This window comes from Engystomops pustulosus, chromosome 3 (assembly GCF_040894005.1).
Source record: "Engystomops pustulosus chromosome 3, aEngPut4.maternal, whole genome shotgun sequence".
Classification (NCBI taxonomy): domain Eukaryota; kingdom Metazoa; phylum Chordata; class Amphibia; order Anura; family Leptodactylidae; genus Engystomops; species Engystomops pustulosus.
In genome coordinates, this window is record NC_092413.1 from 137759887 (window position 1) to 137783731 (window position 23845).

At 44.8% G+C, this 23845-nt stretch overlaps 1 protein-coding gene across 12 annotated transcripts in view; it reads right to left on the bottom strand.

The window, feature by feature from the left end:
* MLIP (muscular LMNA interacting protein) overlaps positions 1 to 23845 on the bottom strand; it is a 193834-nt gene that overhangs the window by 69272 nt on the left and 100717 nt on the right. For 9 of the 12 annotated variants that reach the window (XM_072142272.1, XM_072142268.1, XM_072142279.1 and 6 more), the window contains 3 exons: positions 12991 to 13059; positions 12822 to 12905; positions 7989 to 8045 (listed from right to left, as the gene is read on the bottom strand). In XM_072142272.1, coding sequence (XP_071998373.1) covers positions 7989 to 8045; positions 12822 to 12905; positions 12991 to 13059 — 210 coding nt within the window. The remainder of the gene's footprint in view (positions 1 to 7988; positions 8046 to 12821; positions 12906 to 12990; positions 13060 to 23845) is intronic. The other 3 variants (XM_072142276.1, XM_072142274.1, XM_072142271.1) reach the window with 1 other exon arrangement.

Consider the following 23845-nt stretch of genomic DNA (forward strand, 5'->3'; position numbering starts at 1 on the left):
TCTATATATTTGATTTCTGGTTGATCTGCTGGTGGCTGTAGTTTCTGCAGTGCATGTACTTGCCAATTCTGAGCAATTTGTAGTGAGACTTGCGACCGCTGTGTTCTGCGCTTAGTGGCGCACATATCCATAGCAAAGGCCGAAGTGGCAAAATTCAGTAGGGGTTGGATTTCTATTAGGCAATAACTCAGTGTCATCTCATCTGGCATAGTAGTGTGCTTCCTTTGATACTTGGCTAGAAAATAGCCATAGGAGAATACAAACAGCTTCTTGAAGCCTACAGTAGCGTTCTATATATTTGATTTCTGGTTGATCTGCTGGTGGCTGTAGTTTCTGCAGTGCATGTACTTGCCAATTCTGAGCAATTTGTAGTGAGACTTGCGACCGCTGTGTTCTGCGCTTAGTGGCGCACATATCCATAGCAAAGGCCGAAGTGGCAAAATTCAGTAGGGGTTGGATTTCTATTAGGCAATAACTCAGTGTCATCTCATCTGGCATAGTAGTGTGCTTCCTTTGATACTTGGCTAGAAAATAGCCATAGGAGAATACAAACAGCTTCTTGAAGCCTACAGTAGCGTTCTATATATTTGATTTCTGGTTGATCTGCTGGTGGCTGTAGTTTCTGCAGTGCATGTACTTGCCAATTCTGAGCAATTTGTAGTGAGACTTGCGACCGCTGTGTTCTGCGCTTAGTGGCGCACATATCCATAGCAAAGGCCGAAGTGGCAAAATTCAGTAGGGGTTGGATTTCTATTAGGCAATAACTCAGTGTCATCTCATCTGGCATAGTAGTGTGCTTCCTTTGATACTTGGCTAGAAAATAGCCATAGGAGAATACAAACAGCTTCTTGAAGCCTACAGTAGCGTTCTATATATTTGATTTCTGGTTGATCTGCTGGTGGCTGTAGTTTCTGCAGTGCATGTACTTGCCAATTCTGAGCAATTTGTAGTGAGACTTGCGACCGCTGTGTTCTGCGCTTAGTGGCGCACATATCCATAGCAAAGGCCGAAGTGGCAAAATTCAGTAGGGGTTGGATTTCTATTAGGCAATAACTCAGTGTCATCTCATCTGGCATAGTAGTGTGCTTCCTTTGATACTTGGCTAGAAAATAGCCATAGGAGAATACAAACAGCTTCTTGAAGCCTACAGTAGCGTTCTATATATTTGATTTCTGGTTGATCTGCTGGTGGCTGTAGTTTCTGCAGTGCATGTACTTGCCAATTCTGAGCAATTTGTAGTGAGACTTGCGACCGCTGTGTTCTGCGCTTAGTGGCGCACATATCCATAGCAAAGGCCGAAGTGGCAAAATTCAGTAGGGGTTGGATTTCTATTAGGCAATAACTCAGTGTCATCTCATCTGGCATAGTAGTGTGCTTCCTTTGATACTTGGCTAGAAAATAGCCATAGGAGAATACAAACAGCTTCTTGAAGCCTACAGTAGCGTTCTATATATTTGATTTCTGGTTGATCTGCTGGTGGCTGTAGTTTCTGCAGTGCATGTACTTGCCAATTCTGAGCAATTTGTAGTGAGACTTGCGACCGCTGTGTTCTGCGCTTAGTGGCGCACATATCCATAGCAAAGGCCGAAGTGGCAAAATTCAGTAGGGGTTGGATTTCTATTAGGCAATAACTCAGTGTCATCTCATCTGGCATAGTAGTGTGCTTCCTTTGATACTTGGCTAGAAAATAGCCATAGGAGAATACAAACAGCTTCTTGAAGCCTACAGTAGCGTTCTATATATTTGATTTCTGGTTGATCTGCTGGTGGCTGTAGTTTCTGCAGTGCATGTACTTGCCAATTCTGAGCAATTTGTAGTGAGACTTGCGACCGCTGTGTTCTGCGCTTAGTGGCGCACATATCCATAGCAAAGGCCGAAGTGGCAAAATTCAGTAGGGGTTGGATTTCTATTAGGCAATAACTCAGTGTCATCTCATCTGGCATAGTAGTGTGCTTCCTTTGATACTTGGCTAGAAAATAGCCATAGCAATAGGATAGGATTGTTTGGTTTTAAAAACTCAAAAAAAAACAAAAAACACAAAAAAAAAAAAAAACACAAAAAAACACCAAAAAAAACAAAAAGAAGTAAAAAAAAAAAAAAAGTTATAACTCTCATTTTAAAAATGTTTAACCCGAGGGCTAGGGGTAGAGGACGAGGGCGGGGACGTGGGCGTCCAACTACTGCAGGGGTCAGAGGCCGTGGTCCTGGGCGGGGTGAGACACCACCTGCTGATGAGGGAGCAGGGGAACGCCGCAGAGCTACACTCCCTAGGTTCATGTCTGAAGTTACTGGGACTCGTGGTAGAGCACTGTTGAGGCCAGAACAGTGCGAACAGGTGATGTCGTGGATTGCTGACAATGCTTCGAGCAATTTGTCCACCACCAGTCAGTCTTCCACGCAGTCCACCCATGTCACCGAAATCCCCACTCCTCCAGCTCCTGCACCTCAGCCTCCTCCCCCCCAGTCTGCCCCCTCCCAGGAAAATTTGGCATTTGAACCGGCATACTCTGAGGAACTGTTTTCTGGACCCTTCCCACAGTCACAAACCACTTGTCCGGTTGCTGCTGAGCAATTTTCCGATGCCCAGGTTTTCCACCAGTCACAGTCTGTGGGTGATGATGACCTTCTTGACGTAGTGGAAGTGTGTAAAGAGGTGTCCGACGATGAGGAGACACGGTTGTCAGACAGTGGGGAAGTTGTTGTCAGGGCAGGAAGTCCGAGGGGGGAGCAGACTGAGGGATCGGAGGATGATGAGGTGACAGACCCAAGCTGGGTTGAGAGGCCGGGTGAACACAGTGCTTCTGAGACGGAGGAGAGTCCTCGACCTGAACAGGTTGGAAGAGGCAGTGGTGGGGCCAGACGGAGAGGCAGGGCCAGAGCTGGTGCATCAGCGCCACTGTCAACTAGTGAAGCTCCCGTGGTGAGGGCTCTTGCGGCGAGGGCTAGATCTTCAGAAGTGTGGAGGTTCTTTAAGGAAACACCGGATGACCGACGGACTGTGGTGTGCAACATTTGCCAAACCAGGCTCAGCAGGGGTTCCACCACTACTAGCTTAACTACCACCAGTATGCGCAGGCATATGAATGCTAAGCACCCCACTCAGTGGCAACAAGCCCGTTCACCTCCGGCCGTGCACACCACTGCTCCTTCCCCTGTGTCAGCTGCTAGTCAGCCCCCTGCCCAGGACCCTGGCACAAAAACCCCATCGTCGCCTCCACGATCCTCCACAGCATCCACCAGCGTTCAGCTCTCCATACCCCAGACGCTGGAGCGGAAACGCAAATATAGTGCAACCCACCCGCACGCCCAAGCCCTTAATGTGCACATCTCCAGATTGCTTAGCCTGGAGATGCTGCCCTATAGGCTAGTAGAGACCGAGGCCTTTCGCAACCTCATGGCGGCGGCCGCCCCTCGGTATTCGGTCCCCAGCCGCCACTACTTTTCCCGATGTGCCGTCCCAGCCCTGCACCAGCACGTGTCAGACAACATCATCCGTGCCCTGACCAACGCCGTTTCTGACAAGGTCCACCTGACCACGGACACGTGGACGAGTGCTGCCGGGCAGGGCCACTATATATCGCTGACGGCACATTGGGTTAACTTGGTGGAGGCTGGGACCGAGTCTGACCCTGGGGCTGCTCATATACTGCCGACGCCGAGGATTGCGGGGCCTACCTCGGTCCAGGTGTTTCAGGCCTACTATGCCTCCTCCTCCTCCCACCCCTCCTCCACCTCCTCCTCCGAACTACCATCCGTGGGCACGGCGCCATCAGTCGGTAGCTCTAGGCACAGCAGCAGTGCCGTCGCTAAGCGACAGCAGGCGGTGCTCAAACTGCTGAGCCTAGGCGACAAAAGGCACACCGCCCAAGAGCTATTACAGGGCATCACGGCGCAGACTGATCTGTGGCTGGCACCACTGAACCTCAAGCCGGGAATGGTTGTGTGTGACAACGGCCGTAACCTGGTGGCGGCTCTGCAACTCGGCAGACTGACACATGTGCCATGCCTGGCCCATGTGTTAAATCTGATAGTGCAGCGTTTCCTCAAGACATACCCCAATCTGTCTGATTTGCTCACGAAGGTGCGCCGCATCTGTGCGCATTTCAGGAAGTCAAGCCCAGATGCTGCCACTCTCAGGGCAGCGCAGCGCCGCCTCCAACTGCCCGCTCACCGACTGTTGTGCGACGTGCCCACGAGGTGGAATTCAACACTGACCATGTTATCCAGAGTTTACCAGCAGCGCAGAGCGATTGTAGACTGCCAGATGTCAACTTCCACCAGAACTGGTAGTCAGGTCAGTCAGCTTCCTCAAGTCTACAATGAGGAGTGGACGTGGATGTCTGATATCTGTCAGGTGCTGAGTAACTTTGAGGAGTCAACACAGATGGTCAGTGGCGATGCCGCCATCATCAGCCTCACCATCCCGCTGCTTGGCCTGTTGAAAAACTCTCTGGTCAGCATGAAGTCGGAAGCTTTGCGCTCGTCACAAGAGACGGGGGAAGAATATTCCCTTGTTGATAGCCAAAGCACCCTGAGGTCTGTTTCTCAGCGCATATCGGAGGAGGTGGAGGTGGAGGAGGATGAGGAGGAAGAGGAGGAGAATGTTGGCGAGACACAAGAGGGGACCATTGTTGAGTCCTTCACTGTTCAGCGTGTATGGGCAGAAGAAGAGGAGTTGGAGGAGTTGGAGGAGGAGGAAATGGACAGTCAGGCCAGTGAGGGGAGTGAATTCTTACGCGTTGGTACTCTGGCGCATATGGCAGATTTCATGCTAGGCTGCCTATCCCGTGACCCTCGCGTTCAAAGAATTTATTCCAGCACCGATTACTGGGTGTTCACTCTCCTGGACCCACGGTACAAGCAAAATCTTCCCACTCTCATCCCTGGAGAGGAAAGGAGTGTGAGAATGCATGAATACCAGCAGGCCCTGGTGCACAAGCTGAAACAGTATTTCCCTTCTGACAGCGCTAGCGGCAGAGTGCGTAGTTCTGCGGGACAAGTAGCGAGGGAGAGTAGGCGAGCAGGCAGCTTGTCCAGCACTGGCAAGGGTACGCTTTACAAGGCTTTTGCCAGCTTTATGTCACCCCAGCAAGACACTGTCACCTGTCCCCAGTCTCGGCAGAGTAGGGCTGATCTTTACAGAAAGATGGTGAGGGAGTACGTAGCTGACCATACCATCGTCCTAAATGATCACACAGCTCCCTACAACTACTGGGTTTCAAAGCTGGACATGTGGCACGAACTGGCGCTGTACGCCTTGGAGGTTCTTGCCTGCCCTGCCGCTAGCGTCTTGTCCGAGCGGGTTTTCAGTGCAGCTGGTGGCATCATCACCGATAAGCGTACACGCCTGTCGACTGACAGCGCTGACAGGCTGACGCTTATTAAAATGAATAAAGGCTGGATTTCTCAGAATTTCCAATCTCCACCAGGTGAAGGAAGCTCAACCTGAATAATTGATCCACTCCTCCTCCTCCTCCTCATTTTCCTCCTTCTCCTCCTCTTTGTACAGTAAAGCAGAGGAAAATGGCTATTTTTTGACAGGGCCCACTGGCTCTTGCTATAGTACTTCATGCATTTAATTTTTCTGGAGGGCCACCTACCCGGTCCTCTGTTTGAAACAATTTTTGTGAGTGCCACATACAGGCACTCAATCTATTCCATTTTTCTGGAGGGCCACCTACCCGGTCCTCTGTTTTAAAAAATTTTTGGGACTGCCACATACAGGCACTCAATCTATTCCATTTTACTGCAGGGCCACCTACCTGCTCCTCTGGTTTGAACAATTTTTGGGACTGCCACATACAGGCACTCAATCTATTCCATTTTACTGGAGGGCCACCTACCTGCTCCTCTGGTTTGAAACATTTTTGGGACTGCCACATACAGGCACTCAATCTATTCCATTTTACTGCAGGGCCACCTACCTGCTCCTCTGGTTTGAACAATTTTTGGGACTGCCACATACAGGCACTCAATCTATTCCATTTTACTGCAGGGCCACCTACCTGCTCCTCTGGTTTGAACAATTTTTGGGACTGCCACATACAGGCACTCAATCTATTCCATTTTACTGGAGGGCCACCTACCTGCTCCTCTGGTTTGAAACATTTTTGGGACTGCCACATACAGGCACTCAATCTATCCCATTTTACTGGAGGGCCACCTACCTGCTCCTCTGGTTTGAAAAATGTTTGGGACTGCCACATACAGGCACTATCCAAATTAAATTGTCTCCATAGCAGCCTCCACACGTTGTCTCCATTGCTACCTCCAAAAGTCGTCCATATAGCTGCCTCCATACATCGTCCCTTTATCAAACGAGGTGTGTCAGGCAGAAATTTGGGTTGTTTTCATGGATTCCACATCAAAGTTGTTAACTTTGTCGCCACCCTGCTGTGTTATCCACAAAATATACTGGCAAACTTTTACCATTTAGGGATATTATTTCAGCGCTTCTTGCGCATCTGTTTACATTCCCTTCACCCGGCATATCCTAAACTTATAAGAACGCTACTACACTTGATCTTATACAAAAGGTTCTTAGAAGTGCTGTTTGGGGAGTAGCCTAGAGACAGGGGCTTGGATTGGCGAAAGCTCGCCTGGCAGCGGAACGCCAGCTCCATGCGCATCATGCGCTTCTTGCGCATCTGTTTACATTCCCCTCACCCGCCATATCCCAAACTTATAAGAACGCTACTACACTTAACTTGGTGCAGGCTGGGACCGAGTCTGACCCTGGGGCTGGTCATATACTGCCGACGCAGAGAATTGCGGGGCCTACCTCGGTCCAGGTCTCAAAGGCCTACTATACCTCCTCCCACCCCTCCTCCACCTCCTCCTCCTCCGAATTACCATCCGTGGGCATGGCGCCATCAGTCGGTAGCTCTAGGCACAGCAGCAGTGCCGTCGCTAAGCGACAGCAGGCGGTGCTGAAACTGCTGAGCCTAGGCGATAAAAAGCACACCGCCCAAGAGCTATTACAGGGCATTCCACATCAAAGTTGTTAACTTTGTCGCCACCCTGCTGTGTAATCCCCAAAATATACTTGCAAACTTTTACCATTTAGGGATATTATTTCAGCGCTTCTTGCGCATCTGTTTACATTCCCCTCACCCGCCATATCCTAAACTTATAAGAACGCTACTACACTTGATCTTATACAAAAGGTTCTTAGAAGTGCTGTTTGGGGAGTAGCCTATAGACAGGGGCTTGGATTGGCGAAAGCTCGCCTGGCAGCGGAGCGCCAGCTCCATGCCAAGATCCAACTAACATAGTTTTAACTGCAGCACCTTTAATCTACTACTAGTTCACTGCCTCCATACATGGTCCCCTTATCAAACGAGCTGTGTCAGGCAGAATTTTGGGTTGTTTTCATGGCTTCCATGTTAACTTTGTCGCCACCCTGCTGTGTAATCCACAAAATATACTGGCAAACTTTTATCATGTACCGATATTATTTGAGCGCTTCTTGCTCACCTCCTTTGGTTCCTCTCTGCCACCCATTGGTTTGAAGCCTGAGTCCATTTAGGGTATGTCGCCATGACACTCTCTAGCCTGCTGCCGCTGCCTCTGCATGCCGTCCCCTATAGTGTCAGGGTCAATTATTGGATGTTTTAGATGCTATCTAGCTTCATTCTGTCACTCTGTCATGGCCATGCTGTTGCCCATAATTTTGGCATAATGGTGCGATTATGCAGCCTCAGAGGCATCCATGCATGCTGCCCCTGCTGTTTCCTGTCCATTTCCGTGGTGTTTCCATCCTTTTCTGAGGTTCCCAGGTGTTTGGCCAAGCTTCCCTGTGCAGAGCCTTGGTCCCCTTGAAAAATGCTCGAGTCTCCCATTGACTTCAATGGGGTTCGTTATTCGAGACGAGCACTCGAGCATCGGGAAAAGTTCGTCTCGAATAACGAGTACCCGAGCATTTTAGTGTTCGCTCATCTCTAGTAATAATGCATTGAATTATGGTACATGTCATACAAACTACTTACATGAGTCAATCTTTTCTCAGGTTTCAGGTTTGGAGGTCTTGTTGTACTATTAGAGTGCTTAAGGTACATAAAACAAAAATGTGTTAATCTTTACATATTGAAAATAATGAATATAAACTGGGCATTAAACATCATTTTATCTAAGTATATTGGTGGACAAGGAGAACCAGAGTACACAGATGTCTTGTAATTGTACTAAGCTACATTTAACTTGCATTAGACACTTTTCTCATTAGACATTATTCTCATCCCTTTTGGGAGATCTGTTTTATTTGAATTACAAAGAAGGGGCATTTTCCCTAAGAAATTGTTCCCTTTTTTCTGCTCTACTTTACTATCCATGTAATTGCAAAAATTGCCTGGGGAGGATCACAATTACAAATAGCAGACATACAGTTTAAGGGCATGTCACAAATAATTTAATTTAGCTTTTAAAATGCAATGCTGGTGCTCTAATGTTATGAAGGGTCAATTCCTTACCCAATTCATAAGTAGAGATGAGTGGACCCAGACTTCCTGTTTGGGGTTCAGGTGCACCCCGCACAACCCAGACATATTGCTGGATTGGCTGTTCAGCTGCCAATCCAGCAATACGTCTGCGTTATGAGGGGCATACCCGAACCCTGAATGGGAAGTTTGGGCCCGCTCATCTCTATTCATAAGTCTAGTACGTTGTAAATGCTATACCTCTATGATTCTAAATAATCAGTTACAACTCTGTGCAGAAAGTTTTTGTTGTGTGAGATATAGACCATATGGGGATTTATCACTGATGTGGAGCAGAAGCCCCGAAATAAACACAAATGCTATCTTATAGTTTTTTAGATTATTATTCCCCAATCTGCCACCTTCACGCTAGAGAAAGCATTGGATGGTGCGAAACAGCTGTCGCTCATGGTCTCCATGAACTGCCTGCTCCTGCAAATTAAAGGGAACCTACCACCACGAATCTACCTATAAAGGTAGATCGGGTGGTAGGTGGATGTAAGGGACGTGAGGATGGCTCTTTTTAGAGCTAATCCTCACGTCCCCGCTAACTTTTGGGAAACTTTATTGACCTATTATGTAAATTTAGCTATGCGGCTACTGCGGCTACTCCACGCCCCAGTAGCCACATTACTCCTCCTACCCTGTTGCGTGCGGCGCGCAGCCCTCGTCCGTCATGATGGCGTTCTGCGCATGCGCAGAACGCCGGCTGAGCAGTCCGAGCTCCGAGGCCGAAGCTACTGCGCATGCCGGCTTGTCGCCGCACACAACAGGGTAGGAGGAGTAATGTGGCTACTGGGGCGTGGAGTAGCTGCGCTGTGTAGCCTCGTGCCGGCTACTCCACGCCCCAGTAGCCGCATAACGAAATTTACATATTAGGTCAATAAAGTTTCCCAAAAGTTAGCGGGGACGTGAGGATTAGCTCTAAAAAGAGCTATCCTCACGTCCCTTACATCCACCTACCACCCGATCTACCTTTATAGGTAGATTCGTGGTGGTAGGTTCTCTTTAAAGGTGAAATTTTATGGTGAGTGCCACTGCCTTACTATCTTCTACATTTGCTTGGGATATTCCGCCTACTGTACAGTCTGCATTTCACTGACCAAAAACAGCCATGGAATAAAATAAAATACTGTATATTCCCCTTCTATAGCAGCATCACAGAGAGATGAAGGTATGGCAAGTTATAATCAAGACATCTATTTACAGCCCTATTGTGAGATATATCATTAGAAAAGTATGTAGAAGATTGGAATTACAGCTTCATTTTCCTCTGGATAAACCAAGATAAAATTAATGCAGTCGAGACAAGAACTCTTAATCACAGTTATCATAAAATCAAGACAAATCCTGCAGTAACTACAAAATTGATATACAGGCAGGCCCCGGGTTACATACAAGATATGGTCCGGAGGTTTGTTCTTAAGTTGAATTTGTATGTAAGTCGAAACTGTATATTTTATAATTGAAGTTCTAGACAAAATTTTTTCTTTTGCCCCAGTGACAATTGGAGTTTCTAAATTTTTGCTGTAATTGGACCAAGAATTATCAATAAAGCTTCATTACAGACACCTTACAACTGATCATTGCAGTCTGGGACTATAGTAAAGCATCCAGAGAGCTTCACCAGAGGTCACAGTGGGCAGAGGGGTCCGTCTGTAACTATGGGTTGTCTGTAAGTCGGGTGTCCTTAAGTAGGGGACCGCCTGTAATAAGAAAACTGATGTCTTTATTTATTGACAAGATTTACCGTATACAGTTATATAATGGAAACAAAATATTGCTCACACTAAATAAATGATGAAATGGCATGATAAAAATTGGTGGATATTATGTAGTGGATTATGTTTGGTGAGTGAGGGTATTTATATATCACCAAGTATCTTTTTAGGTCTGCACGTTACAGTTAATTTGAAGGAATCACTATAAAGTATTTAATACGTTTTTTTTACCCTGCATATATTTATTATTTTTGAACACATATCACTAATTAACTCCATAACTGATTAACTTCATACATTTGATTACTCTTTCTCTCTAGGACAAAAAGTTGTATTTAGGGATATATGTTTTGGATTTGGAACTAGTGATGTTTTATGGGCACGAGCTATTTCACAATATAATTTATTATTGCTTCCAAGGGTAAATGAATGATTTTTAATTTATCATTACAACATAGATTTTTATGCTATGGCTACAATTCTATGGTGTAAACTCTTCTCACTTACACTCACCGGCCACTTTATTAGGTACACCATGCTAGTAACGGGTTGGACTCCCTTTTGCCTTCTGAACTGCTTCAATTCTTCGTGGCATAGATTCAACAGGTGGCTTACAGGTGCTGGAAGCATTCCTCAGAGATTTTGGTCCATATTGACATGATGGCATCACACAGTTGCTGCAGATTTGTCGGCTGCACATCCATGATGCGAATCTCCCGTTCCACCACATCCCAAAGATGCTCTATTGGATTGAGATCTGGTGACTGTGGAGGCCATTTGAGTACAGTGAACTCATTGTCATGTTCAAGAAACCAGTCTGAGATGATTCCAGCTTTATGACATGGCGCATTATCCTGCTGAAAGTAGTCATCAGATGTTGGGTACATTGTGGTCATAAAGGGATGGACATGGTCAGCAACAATACTCAGGTAGGCTGTGGCGTTGCAACGATGCTCAATTGGTACCAAGGGGCCCAAAAAGTGCCAAGAAAATATTCCCCACACCATGACACCACCACCACCAGCCTGAACCGTTGATACAAGGCAGGATGGATCCATGCTTTCATGTTGTTGACGCCAAATTCTGACCCTACCATCTGAATGTCGCAGCAGAAATCGAGACTCCTCAGACCAGGCAACGTTTATCCAATCTTCTACTGTCCAATTTCGATGAGCTTGTGCAAATTGTAGCCTCAGTTTCCTGTTCTTAGCTGAAAGGAGTGGCACCCGGTGTGGTCTTCTGCTGCTGTAGCCCATCTGCCTCAAAGTTCGACGTACTGTGCGTTCAGAGATGCTCTTCTGCCTACCTTGGTTGTAACGGGTGGCGATTTGAGTCACTGTTGCCTTTCTATCAGCTCAAACCAGTCTGCCCATTCTCCTCTGACGTCTGGCATCAACAAGGCATTTCCGCCCAAAGAACTGCCGCTCACTGGATGTTTTTTCTTTTTCAGACCATTCTCTGTAAACCCTAGAGATGGTTGTGCGTGAAAATCCCAGTAGATCAGCAGTTTCTGAAATACTCGGACCAGCCCTTCTGGCACCAACAACCATGCCACGTTCAAAGGTACTCAAATCACCTTTCTTCCCCATACTGATGCTCGGTTTGAACTGCCTAAATGCACTGAGTTGCCGCCATGTGATTGGCTGATTAGAAATTAAGTGTTAACGAGCAGTTGGACAGGTGTACCTAATAAAGTGGCCGGTGAGTGTATAGTAATTAGGCTTTATAAAGAGCATGGACGGGCGATGCTTTGTTAATTCCGTGATCTTGTTATATATGCATGTTAACAATATAGTGAATTATTTACCTCTGCATTTATGTTTGGGAAGAGTTTTCCGTCTGTGATGGCCATCGGTAAACCGTTCCATACTTTTGCGAAGTTGGAACACATAAATCTCGATCACATTACTCTGAACTTCCACTGACTTCTGAACATTTGACACGCATTACTTTGGATTCACAGTGACTTCCGCACATCTAAAATGCACGACTAGCATGATGGATATGATGTATTCCCGCCCCTCAGACCGGAAGTATTTGCAATGCGCCTTGCTGGTCACATCCCACCAGAGCAATCAGGGCTATATAAGGTTGTTGATGGTTACTTGCTATCTATCCCCTGAGGAAGCCCACCCAGCGGCGATACGCGTGGGGCACCTCTACTCCTTCCCCATTGGACCTTTATTGTTATGGTAATGTTATTGTAATTCTACTCTATGCACCTTAGACCTTACTTGCACTTTACCTGACCTGGTTATACATTTTGCACATTGGTATCATATGTTATGCTCTGTATCAACATTGATGTAGCTATTTTTTGCCCTGTCAGTGTTTAATAAAATAATTATCTATTTATATTGTATGGTATGCATATTTTTGTACAATTATCATATGAGTCCAATTTTTTGGGGAGATTTGTATCTCACCCGTTCTGTGGGTGTTTTAATTGTTTTTAACATGTTTTTATCATTTCTGAATAAAGATTGTATATTGAATCTGTCTTTTTCTTAAGATTTTCTGCCACATATATATAAGAATGTTCTAGATACCAAAATGGTATCTATCATTAGCTTAAAACACATAGGAATAGTAGAGGATAAAATAGCTGTATGCCAATAGTATTTACCAGAGGAAATGGGTCGTGGAGCACCTCATCAATGGCAGCACAAATTTCTTCAGTCTGTTGTCTAAGCAATGCGGGGGAACACATCTAAGTAAAAATACACAGAAGAATTCAAGATACACTGTCAGACTGCATTTAGCTAAATATTTGCAAATAGGGAACTTTATTGTACCTCAGAATGTGTATCTGCTTCATCTTCAACATTACTATTTCTTGCATTTGTTTCAGGTTCATCAATTGCCTTTATGAAAAAAAAAAAAAACAAATCCAAGATTATATAACATTGCAGTTGATAATGTATAGCTTTAGCATATATATGAATCAGAATACACCAAATGATAGATGTGTCATACAGTGTGAGAAAGCGGTACTGCAGAGAAAGATCTGCATGCACCCTCCCCTTTACAGAGGTGGTGTGATGACAGCAGCTGCAGCACAAGAGCCCACCCAAAGATGCTTCTGTCATTGTAGTGTGGGATCACTTGAGATAAGTACATTTTATGTTATTTTAATGTCCCCATTCAAGATGGCTCTGCCCAGTGGAAGAATGAGATCTGGTAGGGTTACTGTATGATGGGGGAGAGACTCTTTACAGCAGGTGGGTTCTGTGTATGGGAAGGTGGATCCATAGGGGTGATGTATAATGCAGAGGTCACTGTATAGTAGGAGGATCCTCTATTGAGGCAGGAGGCAGGTGCTGACTAGGGGTAGGAAGATACCATATAGTTGAGGTGGGGTGCTGTAGCTGGGGGCTGTATATAAATTGATGTGGGAGCACTGTATAGCAGGGATATATATAGAGAGGTTTTCTAGTGTACATTTTAAAGGGATTTAGTTGTTATCCAGGTGAAACTATACTGTAACTGAGATATTTTCAGGAGCACAGTGTGGAATTCTGCAAAGAAATGTCATGGCCTGAAGGAGTCACTTTGAAATCCCATGCTGCATAGAGGGCCCTACAAATGCTACAATGCTACAGCAAAACAATTCTACTAAAATAGAACACAGTACAGACTAGGGTATAGCAGACCTGAATCCAGTTTGGGTTCCCCAGTCTGGACCCACAGGGCGCGGTCACGTTGCGTTTTGACCTTCGTTTTCATTGCGTCTGAAACGCATATACAACAGCTGAGGAAAGGTGATTTGCCTAATTACATGACTGTAAACATTTCCGTTTACAAAACGCATAGTAAACGCAATGTTAACACATGCGTTAACAACGCGTTAACGCATGTGTTTTGTTAACGCATGCGTTAAAATTGCGTTTACAAACGTATACGGCAATGTAATTAGGCAAATCACCTCTCATCAGCTGTTGTATATGCGTTTCAATCGCAATGAAAACGCAACCAAAACGCAATGTGTGAACGCGCCCTCAACTTCATTAGAAGTTCTGGTTTCGGTCTAGTTTTTTCTCATTCCTCACCATTAAGGCCGCGGTCCGTCATAACGCGACGCTAGTGCACAGGGGGAGTTCCTCGGCCCGAACGCACATGCGATTCCAGGGAAACGCATGCGATTGTTAAGCCGCATGTGTGTTCGGGCCAAGGACCTCCCCCTGTGCGCTAGCGTCACATTATGAACGGACGCCTAGCAGTACGTGTGACCCGGCCTCACACCCGCGATCAGGCCTGCACTGTTTAAATGCTGCTGGCATTTAAATGGCTGCAACCCTGCTACACTGGCAGTAAGATTCTGGTGGCGCAGAGACACCATCACTACAGACCATACACACCATAAACAATGCACACAAGGACAGAAACTACTAGTAGCTGTTTGTGTTGTACTTAATTGACTCGAAATGTCATCTACAAATTGTTATATGCATATGGGATTATAGTCGGCAAGTGTTGGCTGATTGGCTTCACAATTATTTTGTAGTGTAGCTTTGTCATACACATAAACACTGATGTTTACCAAAACACATTAAGTGACCAAAACACTTTGCCAGGAACAAAGGGACGAGGAGCTAAAATCTGAAATTAACATTACTATAAACAGCAAAAAAATAGAAATATATAAAAATAAATTGCTATTCCTGCAGTGTCTTGTAATGAAATATACTGTAAGTGATTCCTATGGATAGCTAATGCCCAGGTCCCTTGGCCTTGGAACATAACATCAATTGCTTTCGCTTTACATAACAATTTACTGTATATATAAGTAGTATTTCTGAATAGAAGTCTCGTGTGTTGACTCATGGCCTAATTTGAAATGTATTTTAATGTAAAGCTACAGATAGAAAAAGAAAAGTGAAAATAGATAGATACAATCTACAAATTATCTCATTTACAGCTAAGGCCGGCGCCACACAGGGCGCTTTGTCTGCGCTTGCAAACGCAAACGCAGACAAAGTCGCGCCCACCGGGGCGGGCCTCGGCCCGATCGCATCGGAGTTTCTATGGAAACGCCTGCGATCGGGAATGAGCCGCCGGTGTTTTGCGTTAATTTAACGCGAAACACCGGCGGCTCGTTCCCGATCGCAGGCCTTTCCGTAGAAACGCCGATGCGATCGGGCCGAGGCCCACCCCGGTGGACGCGACTTTGTCTGTGTTTGCAAGCGCAGACAAAGCGCCCTGTGTGGCGCCGGCCTAAGGTGAAGGTCAGTCTGCTATATGTTCCTATGTATGCAAGCTGATCTTTTTGACTGCAAATAAGAGCTGCACTTAATCATTTAATCTGTTTGATAGCCTCTGTGTAAGGCCGCGGTCACACGTACCGCTAGGTGCCCGTCATAACGCGGCGCTAGCGCACAGGGGGAGGTCCTTGGCCCGAACGCACATGCGTTTCCAGGGAAACGCATGCGATTGTTAAGCCGATCGCATGCGTTTCTCTGGAAACGCATGTGCGTTCGGGCTGAGGACCTCCCCCTGTGCCCTAGTGTCGTGTTATGAACGGACGTCTAGCGGGCGGTACGTGTGACCGCGGCCTTATGGGAATTGTGGCAGGGTAGCTGCCACTACAGTAGATTTTGGGTATAGAATGAGTATGTTGCTGGATGGATGTGGGAAAGCTGGGTGTTTTTTCCATTAATTAGGATTCATTTGCATCCAGCTGGGAGTCCTGCATAACTACCTGGTGCAGACTTCCCACAATGGCTCCACCCTGGGGAAGAGACAGGCTATGTCAAAGGCCTGTGAGCTGTGGCAGTGAACTGACACTGAGTTTTTGGGGGTGCCTGGCAGTAGGCCAGCACCTGGTGAGGTAGGGAACCTTGATGTATAGTTAGTGCCAGAGAGGCATAGGCTTTATTTTTGCTATTTTGTTTATTTTGTTTTTACTGCCAAATAAAACTGGCTGCGGTCAGTTATACCCAAGTCGCACAGTGTGGATAGTGAAGTTACTTGTGTGCTGGTAATTTGTGCACGTCTACCCCAGGAGATTACGATCCCGGACCTAATCCCTTACAGAATATTGAGATCAGAGTTGACTCTGGCTCCCAAGGTGAAAATGATGTGCCTACTTGACCAGACAAGCTTATTTATATGAACTGAATTTACTGTATACTTAGCTAATTTAAAGTCATGAAAAATAAAGCACTTAGGCTTTGAACTCTATGGTTGTATGTATGAAGACATAATAAAAATACATCTGATATTTAACCCCTTAACGACCTGGCCCTTTTTTGTTTTTTTTCATTTCCATATTTCACTCCCCATCTTCAAAATTCTATAACTTTTTAATTTTTAAACACAAAGAGCTCTGTGATGGCTGGTTTTCTGCGTAACAAATTGCCATTCATAGTGATGGTATTTAATATTCCATGCTGTGTACTGGGAAGTGGGGAAAATTCCAAATGCAGTGGAAATGGTAAAAAACGCATTTGCACCGTTTTCTTATGGGCTTGGATTTTACGGCTTTCACTTTGTGCCCCTAATGACATGTCTATTTTATTCTTTGGGTCGGTATGATTACGGGGATACCAAATTTGTATTGGTTTTAAAATGTTTTCATATATTTACAAAAATTTAAAACCTCCTGTACAAATATGTTTTTATTGATTTTGCCATTTTCTGGTGCTAATAATTTTTTCCATTTCGTCACCATGACGGCCCCACTGGAGGTTGCTTCCCCTTCCTCTGTAGGGACAGGAAATTGAGAGCATTAAATAGCCCCTCCCTCAACCTCCCACCAGTGTTTTTCCTGCCCCTACAGGGAAAGGTTGAGAGTAAACCTCTCTCTCCTCTCGGGGGGGGGGGGGGGGGGAGGAGGTAGAACCTCGTGGGTGCTTGTTTCCCCGGGGCTTCCCTCGTCCGGCCTCCTCGTGAGTCCTACTTGGGGTCTCCAGGTCCCGGATTGCCAAAATTGGATCTCCTGCGGCGTGCAGGAGACATCGGGCAGTACCGGCAGCTTTTTACGGCCCTCTCGGGGGTCCGCGGCTGCCGGCACATAAGCGCATGTTCTGGCGCATGTTCTGGCGCATGTTCTGGCGCACGTTCTGGCGCATGGTCACTTCCGGGTTACGGAGCGCGAACCGGAAGTGACGTCAGAGACCTCAGCGTCTCGGCCTAGGAGACAGGCCATTAAAGATGACGTCAGATGCCGGAAGGTAAGCAAGGAGAAGCTTCCACCAAGTCTGCAGTTCTGCTGAGGTCTATGTGGAGCAGCGAATATCCAGCATGGATGAGGCTGAATTCGGTTCCTTAACCCTGGGCTCTGTAAGTAGGACATTAGCTGAACGCCAATAGGTTTTGGCACTATATGCTGTGGGGAGTCGGCTTCTAATAAGCAATACTCCTTTTTCTTTTTCTAAAAACAACAGGAGAAGGATATCCCTGTAAAAGAAAAAGAAAAAACCAAAGTGTGTGATAAAGAAAAACCTAAGAAGGCACCATCCAAACGTTGCCACATTTGTAATACAAAATTGGATATTAATTATAAGAAAAGTTTATGCAAAGATTGTTTGGATAAAGTGTTAAAAGAGGAAAAGTCATCATTTTTGGACGAATTGCGTGTTGTTATGCGTGAAGAAATTAGGGCATCAAAGAGCCCACCACATAAAAAAGTCAGGCAGAACCCTGTATGTTTGGATTCAGATGATGAACAGCCCTCTTGTTCTTATGAGCTAGACATGGAGGAACAGGATATGGTGACGCATCAATCAATACCAAATGACCCCAAATATTTATTTCCTAATGAGGATTTGGATGGGCTAATAAAAGCATTAAGGGATACCTTAAATATTGAAGACACCATAGAAGAAAGGTCGGTAGTAGATGAATTATTTGGTGGATTAAGAAGGAAGAAAGCTAAAGTAGTTAAAAAAACCGATCTACCCTTTGAAGATTCCACCCAACTAAAAGATGCCATGGACCATAAATCAGATTGTTTGCTCAAAAAAGCTTGGGAAGCTTCCATGGCAATCCTAAAAACAAATATTACCACTACCTCTGTATCACGTACTCTGTTTTTTTGGCTAGGACAGCTGGAGGATCATCTTAGAGAAGGTACGTCCAGAGAAGAAATGCTTGACTCCATTCCGTTATTAAGATCAGCAGCAGCCTTTCTGGCAGATGCCTCAGCAGAAACCATCCGGTTTTCAGCAAGAGAAGCTGCATTATCTAATGCGACCAGAAGAGCCCTTTGGTTAAGGCAATGGTCTGGAGACGTGCGCTCAAAAGCAAAACTGTGTAGCCTGCCTTTTTCGGGTGATTTTTTATTTGGACCAGAATTGGATGAAATCCTAGCTAAAGCAGCGGATAAAAAGAAGGGGTTTCCAGAGGTTTGGGTTCCAAACAACAACCCAAGAAGCAATTTTTTCAGAGCTTTCGCCCCACTAAAGAACAGCCAAGATTCAGGAGCAAGCAGACCTGGAAACAGGGGTACTGGAATACAGCCAAAGGAGGAAAGAACAAATCCTTTCTTTTTGGTGCCTCAAGTAAACAAGAGAAGAAACAATGACGCCAGAGTGGGGGGAAGTTTGAAAAATTTTCTCCCCCATTGGAAAAATATAACATCCAACAGGTGGGTACTCTCTATAATAGAAGATGGCTATTTTATAGATTTTGTGTCACCTCCTCCTCACCGGTTTATCCTATCCAGGCAACCATCGAACAGACTAACATGTCACCTTTGGAAGGAAGTTTCCGACCTGCTAAAATTGAATGTCATCTGCCCAGTCCATCCAGAAGAAAGAGGTACGGGTCATTACTCACCTTTGTTTTTGATAAAAAAACCAAATGGGACTTTCAGATTAATTACAAACTTAAAATATTTGAACAAATGGGTAACCTATGTCAAATTCAAAATGGAATCAATCAAATCCACTACGCCTTTGATACCTTACAAAGCTTGTTTATGTACCTTGGATCTCAAGGATGCCTATTATCACGTACCTATCCATACGAAATCACAAAAATACTTAAGATTTGCCGTAGTATCTCCCTCTGGGGAAGAATTTCATTTTCAATTTACTGCATTACCCCTTGGTCTCTCCTCAGCCCCCCGGGTTTTTACCAAGGTCATGGCAGAAGCAGTAAAATATCTCCGAACGGAAGAAATCAGCGTGATTCCATACTTAGACGACTTCCTAATAATAGGAGATTCAGTAAGTCATTTAGAAAGCCAAAAGGATACAACAATAGAAGTTTTACAATCTCTGGGATGGATCATAAATTTAGACAAATCAGACTTAATTTCGAGTCACATAAAAATTTTTTATGAGTGTCTTTAAATTCTCTAACCCAGACCTCGTATCTTCCACAGGAAAAGAGGAAAAATCTTCTTGGGAAAATCAAGAAATTCGATAAGAGGAAGTCTGTCTCAGTAAGGACAGCTATGAGTCTTCTGGGGACCATGACATCATGCATCCAGAGTGTGGCCTGGTGCCAAAATCACTCAAGAACACTACAGTCATGGATTCTTACAAAATGGGACAAAAATCATCATCATCTTCATTTACCATTGATAATCCCCTCAAAAGTGAAGAAATCACTAAGATGGTGGAAGAATCCCGGGAATCTACGGAAAGGCGTAAATTGGGTCCAATGGCCATTGACCCAGATCCAAACAGAGGCCAGCAGCTCTGGATGGGGGGCTCTCCTTCCGGGCAAATATATCCAGGGTTGCTGGACCCAGGAAACAGCACATACCTCTTCGAACAAGAGAGAGCTAAAATCGGTCCTGAACACTCTAAAATCCTGTACCAGCGAGCTGAAGGGTCACCATGTGAAAATTATGTCGGACAACACTACCACAGTTGCCTAAGAAGACAAGGAGGTACCAGATCAAAAAGGCTACTGAAAATATCACAACAAATATTTTCCTGGGCAGAAGAAAATATCCAGTCGATATCGGCCATCCATCTGAGGGGCTCAGAAAATGTAGTAGCAGATTACCTCAGCCGGTCCCAAATTCTTCCCCACGAATGGAGCTTGAACGAGGAAGTCTTCCAAGAGATTGTTCTAAGGTGGGGACTGCCGGACATCGACTTGTTTGCCTCCAGAAAGAATTCCAAAGTGAAAAAGTTCTTCTCCTTGAACCCAAAAGAAGTCCCCTGGGGACTAGACGCTTTTTCACAGACCTGGAACCAGGACCTAGTGTATGCTTTCCCTCCGATTCCATTGATAAGCAAGGTGTTGCAAAAACTACTAGTCAGTCCAACCAAGCTCCTCTTAGTAGCACCCTTTTGGCCAAAGAAAAATTGGTTCCCAAGTCTACAAAAGTTGGCAATGGACCTTCCGTTTATCCTACCCAGGAGGCCGGACCTTCTACATCAGGGACCAGTCCTTCATCAGAACCCAGGGTTCCTAAACCTAGCAGCCTGGATCCTGAAAGCACCTTCTTAAGATCAAAAGGTTTATCATATAAGGTAATAAAAACCTTAAAGAATAGTAAAAAACCTGTAACCCATGCCATATACTTTAAAATATGGAAAAAGTTTTGTTCCTGGTCAAAAGATATGCCTAACCAGGGTTCCCCAAATATCTGTCAGATTCTTGATTTTCTGCAGGAGGGGTTCGAGAAGGGACTACGACCTAGCACCTTGAGAGTCCAGGTCTCAGCCTTGAGCGCCTACTTCGATACAGCGCTGACAGAACACAGGTGGGTAAAGAGGTTCTTTCAAGCCTGCTCACGCTTACGTCCTACTGTTAAAGATTCATCCCCTCAGTGGGATCTATCTCTAGTTCTAGATGCTTTAACTATGGGGCCCTTCGAGCCGATCGACCCTAGTCATATGCGTTTTTTGACACAAAAAACTGCCTTTTTAATCGCCATTACATCTGCTAGAAGACTGGGCGAGTTACAGGCCTTGTCCATTTGTGAACCCTATTTATCTGTGTCAGAAGATAGGATCACGCTCAGACTTGACAGAAATTTTTTACCAAAAATTGTCTCAAATTTCCATAGGAACCAGGAAATAATCTTACCTACGTTTTGCCATCATCCAAAAAATCCTGTGGAAGAGAAATGGCATCTACTGGATGTAAGACGTACTGTTCTTAAATATCTCGAAGCATCCAATCCTTGGAGAAAAGATTAAAATTTATTTGTTCAATTTGCAGGAAGAAATAAAGGCAAGAAAGCTTCAAAAGCCACTATTGGACGCTGGATTACAGATACCATTAAAGAATGTTATAAAATCAAAGGTGTTCCACTACCTCTCTCCGTCTAAGCCCATTCCACTAGGGCCATGTCTACATCTTGGGCTGAGAGAGGAGGTGCATCCATTGAAGAAATCTGCAAAGCCGCTACGTGGAGTACAAATGTCACATTTGCAAAGCACTATAGGCTAAATGTCTTAGCTGCCAAAGATCTGGCATTTGGCCGAAAAGTGCTTCAGGCTGTAGTCCCTCCCTAAACTGGGCATAAATTTGGTATGTCTCCAGTGGGGCCGTCATGGTGACGAAATGGAAAAAAGGAATTAGTCCTTACCGGTAATTCAATTTCCATAAGTCCACCATGACGGCCCTGATATTTCCCTCCCATGTATATAAAAGTATTTTTTGGATCTTTGCCTATGTATGTGAAATTTAACATACTAAATAAAATTATGTTGCAACCTATACTGGTGTAGTTATTTGATAAACACTGGTGGGAGGTTGAGGGAGGGGCTATTTAATGCTCTCAATTTCCTGTCCCTACAGAGGAAGGGGAAGCAACCTCCAGTGGGGCCGTCATGGTGGACTTATGGAAATTGAATTACCGGTAAGGACTAATTCCTTTTTTCATACTTCATTGTATGGATCTGTGGGTAGTGTCACTTTTTGAGATTTTTGATGTCATTTTCAATTATTATTATTATATCCATTATAGTATCACATCAAAGGACTGATTAGAATTTTTAGATTTTTTTTTTTTGTAATTTTTTTTTTTTTTTTTTAAGTTTTCTTTTTACTATTTTTCAGACTACCTAGGGTACTTTAACCCTAGGTTGTCTGATCGATCCTATAATATACTGCCATACTACAGTACTGGCAGCACAATGTGCTGATAGGGTGTCATGGCCACGGATTGCAGCTCCCCAATGGCATCAGCCATCTTTTTGCGGGTGTTACTGGTAAGTCTTTGCTGCATTATGATCACAGGCAGTCTTCAAAAAAATGGACCCACCATGTATCATAGTTTTGTCTCTCTGTGGTGATTTTTGAGACTTTTTTTTTTTTTTTTTAACCTGTATTATCATGTCTTTTTATTTGTGATGCATGTTCAGTTTTTCTATCCTGGCAAATTTTGGCTTCTTTTTGAGACTTTTTGTTGCAAATGTCTCAAATCCACATGGACACAGGCCACGTGAGGGGGTTATATGCAGAAGTGGACGCTACTGTTTATTTCACACCCCAGGGAGATGACGAAATATGAGGCTCCGGTCACACGGTGCGTTTTGATTGCATTTTGAAACCTATTACAACAGCTGAGGAGAGGTTATTTCCTGAATTACATTGCTGTTAACAATTGAATTTACAAAACGCATAGAAAACGTAATGTTTAACGTGATGCATTAACCCCTAGGCGCACCAGGACGTTATAGTACGTCCCCGGGGCTAGATGCTTAGCGCACGGGGACGTTCTATAACGTCCTGCTTCTGGCACCGGCTCACGAACGGAGCCGGTACCAGAAGCAGCGGCTGTCAGCTGTCTAGTACAGCTGACAGCCTGCGCTAACACCCGCGATCGGAGCCGGCTCCGATCGCGGGTGTTAACCCCTTACACGCCGCGGTCAAACATGACCGCGGCGTGTAAGGGTGTAAGCGCTGTGGATCGGATCCCCCGTGCCGCTTACCGGGGGATCCGATCCTCTGCCGGGCAGCTCCGAGGACTGGCATGTGCCCCGGAGCTGCCCGGTCTCCATGGCAGCCAGACCCCTTCCGGGTCTGGCTGTAAACTGTCTGAGCATGCGCAAGCTTGCTCAGACAGTTTACACTGCTCTACAATAAAATAGTATTGTAGAGCAGTGTATTGAACTTAAACCAGTGATCAGAGCATCACTGGTTTAAGTTCAAGTATGTATAAGTAAAAATATGCAAAAACAGTTAACACTACACATTATAATAAATAAAAAATTAATACATAAAAATATAAGCCCCTAAAATGTCACTTTCCCATAAAAAAACTTAATAAAGTATAAAAAACATAAAAACACAAAAAAACCCCGCATATTTGGTATTGCCGCGTCCGTAACAATCTGCATAATAAAACAGAATTGTTACTGGACCCGCACGGTAAACGCCGGAGGAAAAAAACGCAAAAAACGTTCCGAAAAAAGATAATTTTTAATTAATACCCTATAAAAAATGCTCTAAAAAGTGATTTAAAAAATGTTATGCACTCCAAAATAAGCCCACTAAAAAGAACAACTGTTCTCGCAAAAAATAAGCCCCTAACAAGATTTATCTGCCAAAAAATAAAAAAGTTATGCATATAAAAAGATGGTGATGCTAAAATGAATAAGATTTTCTCCAAATTAGTTTTTATTCAGTACAATTGAATAAAATACACAAAACCCCCACATATTTGGTATCCCTGCGTCCGTAACAATCTGTATAATAAAACAGAATCGTTATTAGATCCGCAAAGTGAACCCCGTA